At 48.2% G+C, this 21,838-nt stretch overlaps 1 protein-coding gene across 1 annotated transcript in view; it reads right to left on the bottom strand.

Moving 5' to 3' along the window:
- dscc1 (DNA replication and sister chromatid cohesion 1) overlaps positions 1–21,838 on the bottom strand; it is a 65,885-nt gene that overhangs the window by 43,185 nt on the left and 862 nt on the right. Inside the window, exons 2-5 of the mRNA XM_072467395.1 lie at positions 19,858–20,026; positions 6,983–7,117; positions 4,170–4,260; positions 1,785–1,923 (exon numbers count right to left, since the gene is read on the bottom strand). Of these exons, the coding sequence (XP_072323496.1) occupies positions 1,785–1,923; positions 4,170–4,260; positions 6,983–7,117; positions 19,858–20,026 (534 nt within the window). The remainder of the gene's footprint in view (positions 1–1,784; positions 1,924–4,169; positions 4,261–6,982; positions 7,118–19,857; positions 20,027–21,838) is intronic.

The following is a 21,838-nucleotide window of genomic DNA, read 5'->3' as shown; positions in this document are numbered from 1 at the left end:
GGGGTTGATTCTCAGTGGGTCAGAATGGAGGAGAGTTTGTGCAGGGGGTCGGGGCTGAAGGCACTAGCAACAGCGCCGCTCCCGATAGCTCCGGGGAAATATTCAGAGAGTCCGGTAATAACAGCTTCATTGAAAATCTGGAGGCAGTTTCGCCAACGCTTCGGGTTGGGTTTAGGGTCAAGGGAAATGCCGATTCGGGGGAACCACAGATTTGAGACAGGGAGGTGGGATGGAAGTTTTCGGAAATGGGACGAGAAGGGGATTAAGACGCTAAAAGATTTGTTTCTTCGGGGTTGGTTTGCAGGATTGAGGGAGCTGGAAGCGAAATATGGGCTAGAGCAGGGAGAAGTGTTTAGGTAAATGCATAGAACATAGAAGATAGAAAAATACAGCACAGAACAGGCCCTTCGGCCCACGATGTTGTGCCGAACATTTGTCCTAGATTAATCATAGATTATCATTGCATTTACAGTGCAGAAGGAGGCCATTTGGCCCATTGAGTCTGCACCGGCTCTTGGAAAGAGCACCCTACCCAAAGTCAACACCTCCACCCAACACTAAGGGCGTATGCGGGCCGCAGGCGGTGAGCAATATGACCACCTGGCGCTAGTTTTCGGTGATATGGTTTGCCCGGAAATAGTAACGCATCCGTTGTGCATACTGGTTCCAGCTTTCCAGCGCAGCATCAAAAACATCCAAACGTCCATACAGAGGCATGGTATAATAGAAAACAACTTCCAACCTGTATCCAACAACTTCCCTTGCTGCACACTCCTTCCTGCTGGTTCCAAACTGGCCAGCTTTATTTATACTTGGAGTTTACTAATGGTTTCTCCGCCCCCCTCATTGGGGAAGCTCATACTCACACAGGATTGTGGGATTGTCATTAGTCCCCAGCCAATGGTAAGCAGGCAGGTTATAACAGGATTGGAAACTGATCCTCAGAGCATCTGCTATTTCCTCCCTGGCTTCCTTTAACATCCTGGGATACAATCCATTCGGCCCTGGTGATTTATCCAACTTCAAGGATGTCAGTCCTCTCCAGTACTTCCTCTCTCAATATGCTTATTGTACCTAATATTTCACACTCCTCCTCTTTAACTAGAATGTCTGCATCTGCTCTCTACTTAGTGAAGATCGGGACAAGTACTCATTGAGAACCCTGCCCCCACCTTTCTGCACCAACCCACAAGTGTCTGTACATGGGTTTGTTGGTTACCTCCCGATGTGTTAAGAATAAATACTTGTTACAACCATACACTCTTCTTCATGATCAGGGGAGCCATAGAACACAACAGTTACCATATAAATTTCTGATAGGCTCTACCGTTCTTAGTTATTCTTATTCTCTTGCTCTTAATTTATTGGTAGGATTTTAAAAAAATTTTTTTTTTTTTTTTTTAATTTCAGCTACAATATTTTTTCGTTTTCTCTCTTGGCTTTCCTAACTTCCATTTTTACATTGCCCCTGTACTTTCTGTACTCCTCCAGGCTTTCCACAGTATTCAGTCTTTTGTGACTGTCATAAGCTTTCTTTTTCTGCTTTATCTTGGCCTCTATGCTTCTGGGTAAAGAGGGGACTCTAGATTTGGTGGTACCACCCTTTCCTCTTTGTAGGGACATGTCTCACCTTTGTATGCCTCCCGCTGATTTAACAGTTTTTCCTTCTAATGGTTGTTTCCAGGCTACTCTCGCCAGCTCACCTCTCAGCTTTGGAAAATTTGTCTTCCCCCACTCGATGGTGTCAGCCATTACCAATGGGATATTTGCACCGTCTCACTCACCTTGGTTCAAGAAGCTCCAGTTCTTGTAGACAAATAGTTAGAGGAATTTTACTGAAAGACCAAGACTCGGAGTCAGCCAACTGGGTCACATGGTTTAGGAGCTTCATTTCATAATCAAATTCCAGAATTCTCCAGTAGCCTAGTTAATGGAAGAAATGGAGGGGTATTGTAAAAACAGATGATTCCTCACTGAAGGCAAAAATGTACAGCTTGCTGTTTTAATTTTCTCGGATTCCCGAGCTGATTATCAGCCCATTCAACCATATTTAATGCTTCTTCTGTGACCAACAAGTCCTGGTGTGGACTCAAAGGCTTCTGGTCCAGAGGTAAGGGGAGCTACCCACTGTGCCACAAGACCTCCCCCCCTATTTTAATTAAACCGCTGTGGTTAATATTTTGGCTTGCTAGCAGTAGCAGACACCATTCCAGTCAGTGCAAGCTACCTCTTTTGGAGGATATGAGGCACATCAGCAGGCGTACAGCTTTTCAGGAAAAAATAAGTCACCAATCCCTGGAACTACTCCAATAGTGATGAACATTTGTCCATAAACCTAATAGCTCAGGTGTCATAAACAAAAAGAGCAAAGTTCAAGCAGTTAATAAAACTTACCTAATTTTTCTGATTACGGTCCCTTAAAATTATGCAAAGAATCTCACATCAAATATATTCATTTAAAGAAGAAATCAGTCATCACCTTACACAACGTATTGTAGCCAACAAGTAGCTTCTGGGTCCTTGGTATGCAGGAACATTATAACAATCTTTGCCAATATGATCAGTATTGTTACTTGACTGACAGAAGCACGTAACCAGGAGTTGTTCACACATTATTCTGTGTTAAATTATTAATTAATGTCACATACTGTGTCCAAACAACTTAAGGTTAATGCTTCTGTTAGGCAGGATTTAGGCATCATCACTGAATACACATGGAGAGTCAACTGACCTCAAACCACGATTACAAAGCTCAGTTTAACAACACAATTTGATCTTCGAGACGCATTCCATTGAGCTATTTGTTTCCCAGTTTTGTCACCTCAATCAGTCCCATCGAAAAGTTAACAACTCATACTTGGGCACAGATCCATAAATAAAAAGAACAACTTTCCAGCCACTCACCCATTTGGGCATTTTCTAGCGAACATGATCTGGTTATTCTACTCTGAAGAATATGGACAACAGTCAATAACATTCTGGTTTTCATCCAAACAATGCATTTTCTAGCAGCAATCAACGGACGGTGAGCAGAAGAAGTATGGTGTCAAGTGTTAGGATACCGGACCAGATCCCAACTTTCATTAGGACACCGGACAAGAACCACAAATAATTTTTCAATTTGCAAAACTGCGAGGAAAGGATAGTTCACCCCAGGAGTAATGACTCTGACCGATAAGTAGGTATATTTTATGCTAAATCAAACTTTAATTTGAACTCAGAACTAACACCAAAGAAATAGTTTTGCAATTATCAGTTAAACAGTTCTTAAATAAAGTGAACTTGAACGTACGACCTACACCTGCCACTAATTCCAATTAAGCAAGCCAATAAAGTTCAAATGCCACTTCGAAATAATGTTAACAAAACAGGTTACTTGCTTAGCTGTGTAGCCCCTTGGAGAGAGATCCTTTCAAGAGCAAATCCAGTACACTTCTGCTCAATCTAACAACATTTGGCAAAACTGCTGTTCAGCTTAAAAACCTATAACAGACTGCAAAACTACAGACAGACCTGGCTTCTCCCATTAATTACATCATCAGTATCCCACTAAGTTCCATGCCCTGCTCTGCTAGAACTAAATAAATCCCTCATAAATTAGGGAATCTCCAGCAATCAAAACACCCTTTATCTGTAACCAAGTAAATGGTTGGAATGAATGATTACCTCACCTTTTATGACTCTTTAATTACAGCTTTAGAAGACACACTACTTGTATGTATTTTAAACCAGGATTTTAATAACATTACAGCAACAGAATTTAAAATATGAAAAACAATTTCTATATTCATCACTCAAGGCCCACAGCCTTTGCTGTGTCCAGCCGACTCAGCCACTGCTTAATGTTTCTTAGACTGAAATAAATTGAAGCTATGACTGTGGGAATCTGCGACCTTCTGGTATTCAAATCGGAGTTATATACCTTGTTAATCCATTAGCTGTGAAGGGGGTGTGGTATACTGTCTTTAAAGTGGTGAGTTAGAGATACAAAGATTGAATTTCTAGATATTTCTTCCACTCATCCTACATAATCTTGATACAAAATGTGTTAAAGCAGGAAAAAGAACAGCAAAAACGGCATTTCGATGTTTTTGATGTTGTGAAGTTATGTCAGATGAACCAGAGACCTTTGTGGAAATTCACCCCAAATGCATTATGCACCAATTTACCTTCAATCCTGCATGCATGTATCAGCTGTAACTGCTGCATTATTTCCTGTTCACTGGCTTGAATGGTTTCCATTAAATCCTCCTTTGTATACTGAAGTGAAAAGGAAAAAAAGCAATACCAATCAAAAGACAAATGTAGCAGATAATAAATGTACTAAATCATGGTGAAACAAAATATTGAGGGGAGGGCATGATCAAATCACAATGCATGGTTCCACAGGATGGGAGGATGTAGTTTTAATTACCTCAGTGGTTGGAATGATGCTGTGAAGTGGCACCGAGTGTGGCTTAACAATCAAAGACAGAATTATCCCAGTTTACTTTCACTGTCCACTCAGTTGCCACCTCAAGTATCATTAACAAATCTTAAGAATTACCTGCCCACCCAGGAAATCAATGGTGATCGTCCGATGCATATTGTTTGGGGGGTGGGGGGGGGGGGGGGAAGATGTTTGGAATGAAGATTGACACCGCCAATAAGATTCTCCTCTCACAAGGGCCCGCTTTCATAGTAACTTTATTGTAAAAACCTATTAACGCAATTATTATTTTCCATGTTGCAGATATCTTTTGTCTTCCTGGAGTTCTTCAAATAATGGAGCTTTGCACACGGGATTGAAAGAAAGCCAATGCATTTAGAAAATGCCTCTCAGGAGATGTCAAAGCCCAACCAACTCAATCTTTTAGATGTCCAATAGTTGTTGTAATGTAGGAACTGTGGCAGTTAATTTGCATCCAGCAAGGTCTCAAACAGCAATGTGATAATGGCCAGATCATCTGCTTTAGTTAAGTTGATTGAGGGATGAATATTGGCCAGGCTACCAGGGCACCAAACCTTTTAAATAAGACCATGGAATAATTCACAGGGGAAGAGCCAGTGCCTCAGTTTAATGTTTTGTGCAAAAGACAGCACCTCTGGCAGTATAGTACTCCCTCAGTGCTGCATAGGGACTGGCAGGCAAAATGTTTGTACTCAAGGGATGCAATTCTCCCATTTTGAGACTCCGGCGGCACCTTCCCCACTGGCCAGAATGGCGGGATACTGCACAACATTGTGTGCTTGGAACTTAATCAATTATCCACAGGCGAGTTGCCCTCCAAATCGCCTGATAGGCGGGCAGCTGATGCGTCCAACCATCACCAGCTGAAGGGTTCAAACGTCCCAGCGGCAAAGCACCTGTCCAGTACACTCACATCACTCTATCCAGCACATTGGTTTTCACCAGACCATGCAGGATGTCAGCAGCCCAGAGGGCAATTCAACCACTATCCCCCCTCCGCCCCCCCACCCCCAAAACACCTGTGAAGCGCCCATGCCCTACTTGGACCTCTACCCACCGTATCTTGAGTCTTCATGTATTCCCATCAAGTAAACTACGTGGAATCCCTCTGGCCCCCTTGTTTGTGAGCTTTTCATGCAGCCTTGGCAGTGTCCAGCTTTCCTCCCCTTGGTCTTCCCTTTGCCTTCCATCGTTCATCTTCTTCATGCACATCTTTTCCTCTCCGCCTGCCATTGTGAGTCCCCATCCTTGCACTCCCTCCTTGCACATTTTCCCCCATGTCTTCATCAGACCGTACACTCCACCCCCAGTCGAACTTCAGACCTTTGTTGCAGTGGCTGCATGTGCCCGCAGAACAGTGCTGCCCAGCACGATGCCTGTCCATGAAGACCAGCTCAACATGGAGATGGTATTGTTACAATCCCAGTTGATATTATAAATGGACGGGAAGATCCCAGAATGGAACGCTGACTCGAAAGACCATGGGCTGGATTCTCCGCCTCCAACACCAAAATCGCGTTCGGCGACAGGGCAGAGAATCCGTTTCACACACAAAATCGGGACCGGCGCCGGTTTCCCTATTCTCCGCCCCCCCAAAAATCGGCGTACTCGTATCCACCGCCTCGGAGGCCCGTACCACGATTTTCCGTCCCTGACCGGCCGAATTCCGACGGCGTGGTTCTAACATGGTCCTGCCATTTGGGAACCTCGCGAAGCGGCTGCGGACTCAGTCCATGGCAGCCACAGTCGGGGGAGGGTCGATCAAAGGGCAGGGGGGGGGCCTCATTCGGGACTGGGGGCTACGTGCGCAGGCGGTCCGGGGCCGGCGAGCAGCTGATGCGGACACTATTTTGACGGTCCAGGTCATTTGTATCAATACAAATATATATCCCATAAAACTATCTTTGTTTTCCTGACAGTATGCAGCGCATCAAGAAAAGCACAATGGTAGAAAGACTTTGTTGCACTCACCTTGAAGTCTTTTGCGAATTGAAGATCACCTTGTGCACCCTACTCATTATTGATTGGGATTTAGACCAATGTAACTTCACGCTGATGCGTGCAAGATTGGAAGGCCCGCCAGCAGGCAGCAGTTTTGATGAGCATTCTCGGATTGCAAGTGGTGTTCACCCCTCCAGCCAGCGGGAACATGGAACATACAATGCAGAAGGAGGCCATTCGGCCCATCGAGTCTGCACCGACCCACTTAAGCCCTCACTTCAACCCTATCCCCTGAACCCAACAACCCCTCCTAATCCTTTTGGACACTAAGGGCAATTTAGCATGCCCAATCCATCTAACCTGCACATCTTTGGACTGTGGGAGGAAACCCTCGGTGTAGCTGGACCAGAAGAACAGGAGAATCTCACAATTAAAGCACGGTCTGTATTGAGTTAGCTGTTGCTCTCAGCATCGCTGGTTTGAGAGATGCACAAAATCAACAAGAAATTATAGTTTAAAATCCAGAGTTAAAATATATTCTATTCAGTTAATATCGGGGTCCAATAAGTAATAACCAGACATGAAAAATACCTTTGGATAAGTTGAATTTCTTTCTTTCGCACTAGAAGGCCCCTCATATTGGTTTTCCATGAGAAGTTTCTTTAACTTCTTCAGTTTGGGCCGAGATATTTTCAACTCCCAGTAGCTTTTTGCAAAGCCATAAATCTGCAAAAGTCAAAGGATATTTAAGTAACACAAACACCACTACGGCAATGGAAATATAAAATAATGGCTGGTTGAAGATGAATATGAAGATAGGCAATCCCAGTCTGGGGTTGAAGGCAATTTGTAACATTTCTGCAACTTGTTTGAATTCAATAACAAGGAACCACTGACACTTGGAATAAAATCTCAAACAATTTCGATTTTATTTTGTATGCATCCGGTCTGCTTTTTACTGTTTTATTTACTCAAAAAATGCCTCCACAACCAAGTATTTTGGCAGGGTGGGCTGGACCTCTGGGGGTCTAACATTCTTCTGGCATATTCCTGGGTCCCAAAAACCTTCTCCCCTGTCAGATTTGCCACGCTTCTTTCACCCTCCTGTATTCTGCTGGACCAATCCTTTGTTTCTATACTTCCCTCATTTAAATCTTGCACTGCAATCACTTTTGTTACTTCATCACCTCTGCCATATCACAAACTTTTGTTTCTTCCCTGTCCCTTTACCGGTTTAAAACCTGTTTGTATGTAATATTTTCCAGTCCCGCGAAATGCATGTGACCTAAATGCGAACTGCTTCTCTCTCCATAGGTACTACTTGACTCGTTGAGTATTTTGACATTCTTTGTTTTTACTTCAGGTTTCCAGCATCTGCAGTATTGTTTTTTTCCCACTTAATCTGTCCTGTCCCTTTACAATTTTAAACATCTCTTTTAAATCACCCGAAGATCTCAATTGCTCAAGTCGGTCATTGTATTGGTATTTCAACATTCCAAGCACTAACCAAGTGAATCTAAGCAGTACCGTCTTAACTACCCCCTCATCCTTCCTACAACATGGAGCCTAGAAATGCACACGGAACTCCAAGCTTGGTCTTAGTAAGGACTTATAGATTTCCCATACATCGGGAATTATTTATTCTATACTTTTTGCAGTGTATCCCATTAATTTTCTTTATGGCGTTGCCATTTGAGGTGCTGTTTTCAATTATACCTGGAATACCTGGAAGGCATTCCATCATCAATGAAGCTCAAGTGTGCACTACTCACTTGGAAAGGTTGTCGCAAAACTCAAAAAAACATCCAAGACATAAGCGATCCAGCCACTGAACTCCCATGTAAACCCTCTGCACCACTGAACTCCCATGTAAACCCTCTGCACCACTGAACTCCCATGTAAACCCCCTGCACCACTGAACTCCCATGTAAACCCCCTGCACCACTGAACTCCCATGTAATCCCTCTGCACCACTGAACTCCCATGTAAACCCCCTGCACCACTGAACTCCCATGTAAACCCCCTGCACCACTGAACTCCCATGTAAACCCCCTGCATCACTGAACTCCCATGTAAACCCTCTGCATCACTGAACTCCCATGTAAACCCCCTGCACCACTGAACTCCCATGTAAACCTCCTGCACCACTGAACTCCCATGTAATCCCTCTGCTCCACTGAACTCCCATGTAAACCCCCTGCACCACTGAACTCCCATGTAAACCCCCTGCACCACTGAACTCCCATGTAAACCCCCTGCACCACTGAACTCCCATGTAATCCCCCTGCATCACTGAACTCCCATGTAAACCCTCTGCACCACTGAACTCCCATGTAAACCCTCTGCACCACTGAACTCCCATGTAATCCCCCTGCATCACTGAACTCCCATGTAATCCCTCTGCACCACTGAACTCCCATGTAATCCCTCTGCACCACTGAACTCCCATGTAATCCCTCTGCACCACTGAACTCCCATGTAATCCCTCTGCACCACTGAACTCCCATGTAATCCCTCTGCACCACTGAGCTTCCATGTAAACCCCCTGCACCACTGAACTCCCATGTAATCCCTCTGCACCACTGAACTCCCATGTAATCCCTCTGCACCACTGAACTCCCATGTAATCCCTCTGCACCACTGAACTCCCATGTAATCCCTCTGCACCACTGAGCTTCCATGTAAACCCCCTGCACCACTGAACTCCCATGTAATCCCTCTGCACCACTGAACTCCCATGTAATCCCTCTGCACCACTGAACTCCCATGTAATCCCTCTGCACCACTGAGCTCCCATGTAAACCCCCTGCACCACTGAACTCCCATGTAAACCCTCTGCACCACTGAACTCCCATGTAATCCCTCTGCACCACTGAACTCCCATGTAATCAAGGCAGCACGGTAGCCTTGTGGATAGCACAATTGCTTCACAGCTCCAGGGTCCCAGGTTCAATTCCGGCTTGGGTCACTGTCTGTGCGGAGTCTGCACATCCTCCCAGTGTGTGCGTGGGTTTCCTCTGGGTGCTCCGGTTTCCTCCCACAGTCCAAAGATGTGCAGGTTAGGTGGATTGGCCGTGATAAATTGCCCTTAGTGTCCAAAATTGCCCTTAGTGTTGGGTGGGGTTGCTGGGTTGTGGGGATAGGGTGGAGGTGTTGACCTTGGGTAGGGTGCTCTTTCCAAGAACCGGTGCAGACCCGATGGGCCGAATGGCCTCCTTCTGCACTGTAAATTCTATGTCAATCCCCCTGCACCACTGAACTCCCATGTAAACCCCCTGCACCACTGAACTCCCATGTAATCCCTCTGCACCACTGAACTCCCATGTAATCCCTCTGCACCACTGAACTCCCATGTAATCCCTCTGCACCACTGAACTCCCATGTAAACCACTGGCACAGTGATGCCACAGTTTTTAAAAATGCAATTTGCGGGATGTATTTGCAAAACCCATGGGGTTTACTGCACCACGATCTCCAAGCCCTTCATCCTCTACTACTGAGGACGAGTAACAATATTATGGATCATCTCAGCACACAGCTTGTATTTATAAAACAACTTAATGCAGAAACAAATAGCCACATGATTTACACAATATAGTAAGACAACACTGAAAGGGATATTAAGTGGCTAAAGATTTGTCCAAAGAAATAGATTCTGGGGAAGATCTCAAAGATGGATAGCTGTTAGGATACCAATCCTGAAATTTCCTATCCAAAGTGTTCCCCTTGCTATCTTGGCATAGATCACGGAGTTAACCCATATGGCTTAGACATGCAACCCACTCAGCCAATGATGGGAGAAGGAGACAATGATAACAGATGGTCATTAAACTGTCATGATATTCAAACACACATCACAACACACACATCATGATAGACAGACACATAAACACGACAGCCAATCACAGACAAGGCAAACACAGTATAAGACAAGAAACACGACACCTGCTGGCCAGTCCATCTGGAGACAGGACAAGGCCAGGACCTCATTAGCAAGACACTCACACAGTCACCAGGTGCTGAGTACCAAGACAGATGTGTAAATAACTAGTTGGAATAAAACTGCGTTGTACCAATCGCAACCGTGTTGGTTCATCTGTACCAGAGCACCCAACACCACATGATACCAGTGAGTGGATCGATACTTACCGGCAAATCTGCCATCCTGAGCCATGGACACCCACAACAAACCGCAGCCGTTGCAAGTCGCTGGGAACCTGGGCACCAACTGGAAGCTCTTCAAGCAGCGATTCGAACTGTTCATGCGAGCCAACGAAAAACAGGGCGCCTCAGACGAAAGGAAGATTGCCATGCTCCTCACTACCGCAGGTCAGCACGCCATCGATGTATACAACTCCTTGGTGTTCGCGGAAGACGAGAACAAATCTAAATATGACACGGTCCTCCTCAAGCTCGACCAACACTTCAACGTGGAGGTCAATGAAAGCTTTGCGAGGTATATCTTCCAGCAGCGCCTACAAGGCAAGGATGAGCTCTTTCAGTCCTTCCTGACGCACCTCCACATACTCGCGCAGTCCTGCGGTTACGGCACCACCTCAGAGTCCATGATCCGGGACCAGATCGATTTTGGCGTTGCCTCCAGTGGCCTACGCCAGCACCTTCTAAAAATAAAAGGCCTGACCTTAGCATCTGCAGTGGAAGCCTGTGTCCTGCATGAAAATGCGACCAGCCGCTATGCCCAATTTCAGGCGACCGAATCGGCACTGTGGGGGTCCCCAGCGATCGAGTCGGCAAGCCAGGCCGCCCACGAGGCCGAACGCATCCAGGCAATCGAGTTTCTCCCGGCCCGCATGAGGGCGGCCGTTTTGCGCGCTTTTTGAGGCCTCCCACGCTTGTGCGCGCCAAAACCAACGGCAACATTGAGGGACGCACTGCGCAGGCGCGCCCGATGCAAGACCGAACTGCGCATACACAGTGGCGTAACGAACGCCATGACGTCATGACGTGCGGCAACTGTGGAGCTGCACATTTAAAAGGGCAATGTCCTGTAAAAACCCGACAATGCCTACGCTGTGGCAAGATGGGCCACTACGCTGCCTACTGTCGAGCGGCTCAACCTGTGGATCTTCCACATCTCAGACAACCTCGCAGACACGTGCGGACCATCCAGCCTCCACATCAGGACATCCAAACCGACGACACAGATGACCAAGACGCCTTCCGGGTTGCGGTCATTGATGTGAACCGGGTCAACACCATCAATCCGGCCGATGAATGGAGTGCCACCCTGACGGTCAACCGATCGCCGATCACTTTCCGCCTGGACACTGGCGCATCCGCCAACCTCATAGCATGGTCAGCATTCTATGCCATGAAGGTCAGACCACCAATCCAGCCATCCCGGTGCAAGATGGTCGACTACAACGGGAACGTTATCCCGGCCATGGGATCCTGCCAGCTCCAGGTGACACACAGAACACACACGGCCACACTCTCGTTCGAAATAGTTGGCTCATCGAAGGACTCCTTGCTGGGCGCACAGGCATGTAAGGCTCTCCACCTTGTACAACAAATTCAGTCTCTCTCTCCAGACGACACATCTGACTTCCCGGATGCTGAGTTCAACGCACAGCTCCAATCGCTCCTCGCCCACAACCAGGAGGCATTCGAAGGCATGGGAACACTGCCATACACATACTGAATTCGCCTCAAACCGGACGCCATCCCGGTCGTTCACGCACCTCGCAGGGTTCCTGCGCCACTTAAAGACCGCCTCAAGCTGCAGCTGCAGGATCTCCAGGACCAAGGGGTCCTATCCAGGGTCACGGAGCCCACGCCATGGGTCAGCTCCATGGTGTGTGTCAAGAAGCCCTCTGGCGAGCTCCGCATCTGTATAGACCCCAAAGACCTCAATAACAATATTATGCGGGAACATTATCCCATACCCAAACGGGAGGAGATCACCAGTGAAATGGCCCAAGCGAAGATATTCACGAAACTGGATGCTTCTAAAGGATTTTGGCAAATCCAACTGGACCCGTCCAGCCGAAAGCTATGTACCTTCAACACCCCTTTCGGCAGATTCTGCTACAACCGGATGGCATTTGGCATCATCTCGGCATCCAAGGTCTTCCACCGAATCCTGGAGCAGATGATGGAAGGCATCAAAGGCGTATATGTGGACGATGTCACCATCTGGTCCACCACACCGCAGGAGCACATACATAGTCTCCAACGCGTCTTTGCCCGCATACGGGAAAACGGCCTGCGCCTCAACCGAGCCAAGTGCGCCTTTGGCCAGACCGAATTGAAGTTCCTGGAGGACCACATCTCCCGGTCAGGGGTCCGTCCGGATGCAGACAAGGTGAGCGCCATCACAGCCATGCCGCAGCCGGCCGACAAGAAGGCTGTCCTACGATTCCTTGGCATGGTCAACTTCCTAGGGAAATTCATTCCCAACCTTGCCTCCCACACAACGACTCTGCGACAAATCTACAGAGTTCCAGTGGCAACACACACACACCAGCTGGAATGGGAGGAGCTCAAACGCAAACTCACCACGGCACCAGTGTTGGCGTTCTTCGACACGTCTCGTCCCACCAAAATCTCAACTGATGCCAGCCAATCCGGCATTGGAGCAGTGCTCCTGCAGAGGGATGACACGTCGTCATGGGCCCCGGTTGCCTATGCATCGCAGGTTATGACCCCCACAGAGCAGCGCTACGCGCAAATCGAAAAAGAATGCCTGGGCTTGCTAACCGGTTTAGACAAGTTCCACGATTATGTCTATGGCCTTCCACGGTTCACGGTCGAAACTGACCACCGCCCCCTGGTCAGCATAATAAACAAGGACCTGAACGAGATGACCCCTCGCCTCCAGCGCATCCTACTTAAACTCAGGAGGTACGACTTCCAACTGGTCTACACTCCAGGGAAGGACCTCATTGTGGCAGATGCCCTATCCAGAGCAGTGAGCACGCCGCCAGATGCGGAGGGGTTCGTATGTCAGGTCGAGGCACAGGTGGCCTGGACAGCGGCAAATCTGCCGGCTGACAACTCCAGTATGGTCTGCATACGCCGAGAGACAGCGGCCGACCCCCTTTTACAGCGAGTGATGCGCCTGATGACGGGAGGATGGCTAAAAGGGCAGTGCCCGCAGTTCTATAATGTACGAGACGACCTAGCCATCATTGATGGGATCCTTCTGAAGCTGGACCGGATTGTGATTCCGTACAGTATGCGCCAGCTGGTTCTCGACCAACTACACGAAGGTCACTTGGGGGTCGAGAAGTGCAGACGGAGGGCCCGAGAGGCGGTATACTGGCCGGACATCAGTGACGATATTGCCAACATGGTGATCAACTGTACAACCTGCCAAAGGTTTCAGCCGGCGCAACCTCCTGAGACTCTTCTGCCCCATGAGCTGGTGACGTCCCCCTGGGCGAAGGTAGGTGTCGACCTATTTCACGCGCTTGGCATGGACTATGTTATCATCATGGACTACTTCTCCAATTACCCAGAAGTCATACCCCTACACGATCTGACGTCGTCTGCGGTCATCAAGGCCTGCAAAGACACCTTTGCTCGCCACGGCATTCCGATGACTGTCATGTCGGACAATGGGCCCTGTTTTGCCAGCCATGAATGGTCGTCCTTTGCAGCCTCGTATGGCTTCACACACGTGACGTCCAGCCCTCTGCATCCCCGGTCCAATGGAAAGGCGGAGAAGGGCGTTCACATTGCCAAGCGGCTCCTCTGCAAGGCTGCTGCTGCCGGATCGGACTTTCACCTCGCCCTGCTGGCCTATCGCTCGGCCCCACTAGCCACGGGTCTCTCGCCAGCACAGCTGCTGATGGGTCACGCCCTCAGAACCACTGTGCCTTCCATCCTGGCACCAACAATAGACCATGCTCCGGTACTGCACAGGATGCAACTGCAGCGCGATCGCCAGAAGAGATCGTACGACACAAGGGCCACTGATCTTCCCTCCCTGGCCCCTGGAGACAACGTCCGCATTCATCTACCAGATGGTGGCTGGTCAGCACCTGCCGAAGTTCTCCAACGCGTGGCTCCCCGCTCGTTCCTGGTACGCATGCCGGATGAATCCATCCGTAGGCGCAATCGGCGTGCCCTTCGCCTACTTCCACACTCGCAACGTAACCATACACAGACGCCGTGTCCTCCACTGGTTCCTGATAGCGACTTCGTGGAGGTGCCATATACCATGCCCCTTCTGTCGCCGCCCGTGGCCAGGCCCGCACCTCACCCGGTGGTTCTCGACCCACACTTGAGGCGGTCAACCCGAATTCGTCGCCCACCTACTAGACTGGACTTATGAGACTGTTCACACGTCAAGTTTTAGCAACCACTGTATTGTAACATGTCACGGTTTTAGCGTTCCAGGTCTCGTTTGATCGGACCAAATTTCAAAGTTCTTCTTCTTTTGTTATGGTACAACCTCGTTAGCATGGCACACCTGACATCGCCCCTTGTATATAGTTACGCCACATGTACATGCTGTAAATATCACGCACACACACCTTTAGCTGCACTCAGGACACATTCATATTTATAACCACATAGGCACATAATCTTGTAAAAAAAGGGGGGATGTCATGATATTCAAACACACATCACAACACACACATCATGATAGACAGACCAGCCACATAACACGACAGCCAATCACAGACAAGGGCAGACACAGTAACACCTGCTGGCCAGTCCATCTGGAGACAGGACAAGGCCAGGACCTCATTAGCAAGACACTCACACAGTCACCACGTGCTGAGTACCAAGACAGATCTGTAAATTACTAGTTGGAATAAAACTGCGTTGTACCAATCGCAACCGCGTTGGTTCATCTGTACCTCAGAGCACCCAACACCACATAAACCTCAAACGTTACGCTGAAACGCTTCAGGGAAAGAAAGGTGCTGTCTTAACCAGGCCTGACTTATGTGAGACTCCAGTCCCTTATCAACATGGTTGGCTCTTAGCTGCCCTCAGCTAGGCCCTGGAGGCCATCCCAATTCTGCCGAATTACTTCAAGAAGATGGTCCACCACCACTTTCCCATGACAACTAGGAATAGGGAATAAATTACGGCCATGTAGGCAAAGTTAACAATTGGAGAATGGCTTTTTTTCAAACCCATTTGTATCTCAATGCACACATGCATGTGCACAGTTAATTATTCCTTCAAAAAGAGACTTTTGGTGGCGACATGGAGTGAGTGGTCGCACACCTGGTGGCTCCCGCGGTTTCTTCGGACCTTTTCCCCGGTTAATAGAACATAGAACATTACAGCGCAGTACAGGCCCTTCGGCCCTCGATGTTGTGCCGACCTGTGAAACCACTCTAAAGCCCATCTACACTATTTCCTTATCATCCATGACTATCCAATGACCATTTGAATGCCCTTAGTGTTGGCGAGTCCACTACTGTTGCAGACAGGGCATTCCACACCCTAACGACTCTCTGAGTAAAGAACCTACCACTGACATCTGTCCTACATCTATCTCCCCTCAATTCAAAGCTATGTCCCCTCGTGCTAGACATCACCATCCGAGGAAAAAGGCTCTCACTGTCCACCCTATCCAATCCTCTGATCATCTTGTATGCTTCAATTAAGTCACGTCTTAACCTTCTTCTCTCTAACGAAAAGAGCCTCAAGTCCCTCAGTCTTTCCTCATAAGATCTTCCCTCCATACCAGGCAACATTCTGGTAAATCTCCTCTGCACCCTTTCCAATGCTTCCACATCCTTCCTATAATGCGGCGACCAGAATTGCACGCAATACTCCAAATGCGGCCGCACCAGAGTTTTGTACAGCTGCAACATGACCTCATGGCTCCGAAACTCAATCCCTCTACCAATAAAAGCTAACACACCGTACGCCTTCTTAACAACCCTCTCAACCTGGGTGGCAACTTTCAGGGATCTATGTACACGGACACCAAGATCTCTCTGCTCATCCACACTGCCAAGAATCTTAACATTAGCCCAGTACTCTGTCTTCCTGCTATTCCTTCCAAAATGAATCACCTCACACTTTTCTGCATTAAACTCCATTTTCCACCTCTCAGCCCAGCGCTGCAGCTTATCTATGTCCCTCTGTAATTTGTAACATCCTTCTGCACTGTCCACAACTCCACCGACTTTAGTGTCATCTGCAAATTTACTCACCCATCCTTCTACACCCTCCTCCAGGTCATTTATAAAAATGGCAAACAGCAGAGGCCCCAAAACAGATCCTTGTGGTACACCACTAGCAACTGGACTCCAGTCTGAACATTTCCCATCAACCACCACCCTTTGCCTTCTTCCAGCTAGCCAATTTCTGATCCAAACTGCTAAATCACCCTGAATCCCATGCTTCTGTATTTTCTGCCTCTGCTTTACTGAAGTCCATATACACCACATCAACTAGGTGGATGTGGGGAGGCAAATAGGTGCAAGAGAGTGAATGGAAGAGATTGACCCACTGGTGTATGGAGCTGAGGGCCAGAAGCGATCACAAAAGAGGGAATCAGTTGGTTAGAGTTGGTGCAGCACCTGTGATGCACGTGGAGATGGTGGAGGGGCCGGGCAGCCCTGCCGGCTCAGTGGTCGACGGCTCAGCTGTGAGCATCCTGAACGAGAAATTCACACAACAACGTAAGGAGAGTCTAGAGGGCCTGGCCCGGGCGGTGGATTCGATCAGGGCGGTGGTCGATCGCGTCGAGGCGAAGCTGGTGTCCTAGGGTCAGGCGATCCAGAAGATGGAGGTGATGTGGGAACAAGAGGAGCAGCTTGCCTCGATGGCAGCGAAGATAGGGCTGATGCGGGACCAGCAGAGGCCAGTCCAAGAGAAAGTTGAAGACCTGGAGAACCAGTCACGCAGGCAGAACACAAGGATCATGGGCCTGCCAGAGGGGAGTGAAGGGGCCGATGCTGGCACGCAAGTGGGGAGAATGCTGGAGAAGCTGCTAGGAAAGGGTGCATTTGCACGTTCTTTGGAGGTGAATCGAGCGCACAGGGCAATTGTGGTGCGGTTGCACCGTATCCTGGACAAGGAGCAAATTATGAGGTGGGCCAGGCAGACAGGCACTGTACCTGGGAGGGTAGTGAAATCCGAGTGCACCAGGACCTGGGTGCAGAGCTGGGCAGGAGAGCGAGTTTCAACAAGGTCAAGGTGGCCCTCCGGAATGGGGTAAAGTTTGAACTACTGTACCCGGCATGTCTGTGGGTGACCTACAAAGGCCAGGAGCTGTACTTTGGGTTGGCGGTGGAGGCGGGAGAATTTGTCAGAGACAATGGACTGGCAGGAGGTGAACTTTGGTGGAGATACTTTGATGTGCTGCTGTTAATTTGCATTTGGGGGCAATTCTTTTTCGGCTTCAGATTTGCTTTTTGTTCTCTGTTGAAAGATGGTGGGGTTGGTCTCTTTGTTTGAGTTTGGGGTGGGGTTGTTTTTGTTTGTTTAAACTAATGTTTCAGCGGGGTGCTGCTGGAGCGGGGGGGGGGCTCTTCTGAACTTTCTTAATTACTACTGGGCGGCGAATATTGCGATGGTCAGGAAATGAGCAGTGGGGAGGGTTCGGTTTGGGATGGATAGAGGCAGCCTCATGCAAGGACACGTGTTTAGGGGCACTGATAATGGCACCTCTGCCATTCTCGCCGGCCAGATACTCCACAAGCCCGGTAGTAGTGGCAGCCCTAAGGGTGTGGGGACAGTGGAAGCAGCACATGAGACTGGAGGGGGGAGTTGGTGTGGGCGCCAATATGTGATAATCACCAGTTCACCAGGGGGGACTGGATGGGGGTTTCCCCGAGGTGGCAGCGGGCGGGGATTGAGAGAATTGGAGATCTGTTTATTGAGGAGGGTTTCCTGATCTTGGAGGAGTTTGAGTTGCCGGGGGGGAATGGGTACCCGTATCTGCAGGCGAGGGATTTTGTGCGGAGGCAGGTTTCGACCTTCCCGCACCTCCCTCACCAGCGATTGCAGGAGAAGGTGTTGTCGAGAACTGGAGTAGGAGAGGAGAAGATCTCAGAGATCTACAAGGAACTGATGGAGTGGGAGAGAGCCCCGATAGGGGAGGTGAAGAGAAAGTGGGCAGAAGAGCTGGGTGGGGAGTTGGAGACTGGATTATGGGAAGAGGCCCTGAGGCGAGTCAATGCATCCTCATCATGCGGCAGGCTCAGCCTGATACAGCTTAAGGTGGCCCACAGGGCACACATGACTTGTGGCCCGGATGAGCAAGTTCTTTGAGGGGTGGAGGATAGGTGTGGGAGCTGTGCGGGGATCCTGTGAACCATGTCGATATGTTTTGGCCATGTCGGAGGCAGAGGGGTTTCTGGCAAGTGTTTGCTGACGTCACGTCAGAGGCCTTAAAAGTGAGGGTCTGCCGTCCTCACGGGCCAGGTACTCCACAAGCCCAGTATTAGTGGCAGCCCTGAGGGTGTGGGGGACAGTGGAGGAAGCACATGGGGTTGGAGGGGGCATCGGTGTGGTCCAGAGGTGATGATCTTTGGTGTGTTGGAAGACCCGGGAGCTCAGGAAGTGAGAGAGACTGATGTTCTGGTTTTTGCCTCCCTGGTAGCCTGGAGACGGATCCTACTAGGATGGAGAGACTCGCAGCCCCCGAAGTCCAGTGGGTTAGTGACATAACAGGGTTTCTCAGGCTCAAAAAAATTAAATTCACCTTGAGGGGTTCGTTGCAGGGGTATGCTCAGAGGTGGTGACAAATGTGATATAAAATAGTTACTTTAGAGATATTAGTTACTGTAATGTAGAGATAGGCCAGTCTCATTCTGGTGAGTTCACAGACAAAGGATTTCAGACCGCATGGCAAAGCAAGGAGGAGGTGTGTCCACCAAAGGAGGAGAAAAGGATGCTGGGTAATAGGGGCCAGAGGAAGGGATTGGAAGTGAGCCAATCAGAATGTATGACCAGGTCAGGAGGGGTATAGGATGACCTATGGGAATCGTGTATGTGAAACTTGATACCATTTGAATTGATTTACAGAAATCCCTTTGTCTCTTTGTTCATTCGCTTTCCGGGGTGTAGGAGACGGGATGTGTCTTATGCCTCTGTGAAATGAATCAGGCTTGCAAGCCAAATAAAATAACTAATGCTGTACCTGCAAATCCATCTTGACTTTTATTGAGGCCAGACTGACGGGTAAAGAAATTTGTATTTTGTCAGTGGCAGCCGTTCATCGACTTCTTCGTGAAAAATTAAGCTGTCAGGGGGTTGGGGGGAAAGGGAGGCATGGAGAGATGAGTAAGGGCAGGGGAACCAACAGAGGGTGGGCTGGGGAAGGTGGCACTGTTTGTGTAAGCCATGTTGGCTGGGATTTGTTCTCGGGGGGGGGGGGGGGGGGGTTGTTGGTTATATTGTTCAGTTTCTATTTTTGTTGAAATTTCTTGTTTAAAATTGTTAAAATCATAAATGCCTCAATAAAATATTTCCACAAAAAAAATTACTCCTTCAAGAAATCCTTGTTTACATAAAGACTTCACCTGACAGTGTATCAATTGGTCTGTGCTGGAATCAGATGCAAGCTGATTTGGGGTTCTGCAATCAGGTACGATGAGCAACATGTTTGATGTATCAGCCATCTTCAGATCGAAAGTTTTATCTTCACTACACAATACAGCATGTTCATCGAGGTCTCCTCGGATAGTCAGGCTGAAAGCAAAAAAAAATCTAAACACTGAATGCATTTCAAGCAAGAATAAAATAAGATAGTCCCTGGTTTTGGAAATGCCAAAACATCAAAATAGTGCATACCATTCAACTCTCCAAAGCAATAGGGGCTTCGGAACTCCTAACCTACTGCATTAGCAAGGGCACAGCAAGGCTGGGGGAAAGATAAAAGAGCAGTAGTAGCAGCACTGAGAGCGCAATGGGACAAGTGGGCGCATAACAGAGGGGTGGCAGTAGCACAGAGTGAGAACACAGCGACATTGAGAATCATAGAATCCCTGCAGTGCAGAATGAGGCCATTCGGCCCATCGAGTATGCACGTCCCACTGAAAGAGCACCTCAACCCAGGTCCAATCCTTCACCCTATCCCTGTAACCCCACCTAGGGACAATTTTAGCATATCCAATCCACCCAATTTGCACATGTTTAGATTGTGGGAGGAACCGGAGGAAACCCACGCAGACACGGGAAGAATGTGCAAACTCCATACAGTCGGCCGAGGTTGGAATCAAACCCGGGTCTCTGGTGCTCTGAGGTAGCGGTGTTAGCCACCATGAGGAGGACTGGGGGGGGGGGGGGGGGGGGGGGCGGGGTATAAAGAGCAGTGACAACACCACCGACAGCAGGAACATAATGAGACCAGCAGAACAATACAAGAGCTTCTGGATCCAGAGCCGAAATCAAAAGGTGCAGTCACAGGAAAGCAGCTACATGATTGACTGGTGAGTATTTCTTTTTCTCTCCCTCTGAACAAGGGTTTTGGTTCAAATTAGGAGCGACATTATTAAAAACATCAATTAAGGGAAGGATAACAGTAAGTGAATTATTGAACAGGTCCAGAGGCGTTAATTAAGATTAATACTTTAAACAAGGTACTAATTAAATTGGAAAAGGAGGAATAGAGATTTTTTTTAGATCATGGGCAGCTGAAACTTGCAATTCCTTCAACATGTGGGAATTTCAGAACTTCACGTGTATATGGGGAACATGTCATCATAAGTCCTACATGGTGCGGCCCAACAGGACTGGGACCAGTGTCCTCGTGGGAAGGTTACTTGTGTGATTGGGGAGGGTTTAAACTAAATTAGCAGGGGGATGGACATCAGCATACTGGAGCAGAAAAGAGGAATAGGGTGCATAAAGTAAGAGTGTCAGAAAGTAATAGAAGAGAGAGTAGTACCATATTAGATAGGAGTGGACGAAGCAGAACTACAAGCAATATAAAGACAGGTTTAGAATGCATGTATGCATATGCAATATGGTGAATAAGGTTGGTGAGCTGCCAGCACAAATAATCGTGTGGCGTTAGCACTGCTGCCTCACCGTGCCGAGGACCCGGATTTGATCCTGGCTCTGGGTCACTGTCCGTGTGGAGTTTGCACATTCTCCCAGTGTCTGCGTGGGTCTCACCCGCACAACCTAAAAAGATGTTCAGGGTAGGTGAATTGACCATGCTAAATTGCCCCTTAATTGGAAAACAAAAGAATTGGGTACTCTAAATTTAATTTAAAAACAAATAATCGTGTGGGTATACAATGTAGTTGCAATAACAGAAACATGGCTCCAAAATGCTGAGGACTGAGCAGTTAATATTCAAGGATATAAAGTGTTCAGAAAAGATGGGGAAGGGGAATAAAAAGAAATTGGAGAGCAGTACTGATTAGGGAGGACATTATAATGTTAGAAAGAGAGGCAAAGACAAAATCCATTTGATTAGAATTGAGAAACAAAATGGGTAGGATCATGCCGCTGGGGGTATCTGTAGGTCTCCAAATTGAGAGAGGGAAGGGAGAC

Source organism: Scyliorhinus torazame, chromosome 11, assembly GCF_047496885.1.
Source record: "Scyliorhinus torazame isolate Kashiwa2021f chromosome 11, sScyTor2.1, whole genome shotgun sequence".
Lineage (NCBI taxonomy): Eukaryota > Metazoa > Chordata > Chondrichthyes > Carcharhiniformes > Scyliorhinidae > Scyliorhinus > Scyliorhinus torazame.
The sequence above is the reverse complement of the archived record's forward strand: the minus strand, read 5'-3'. Positions and strand labels throughout refer to the sequence as shown.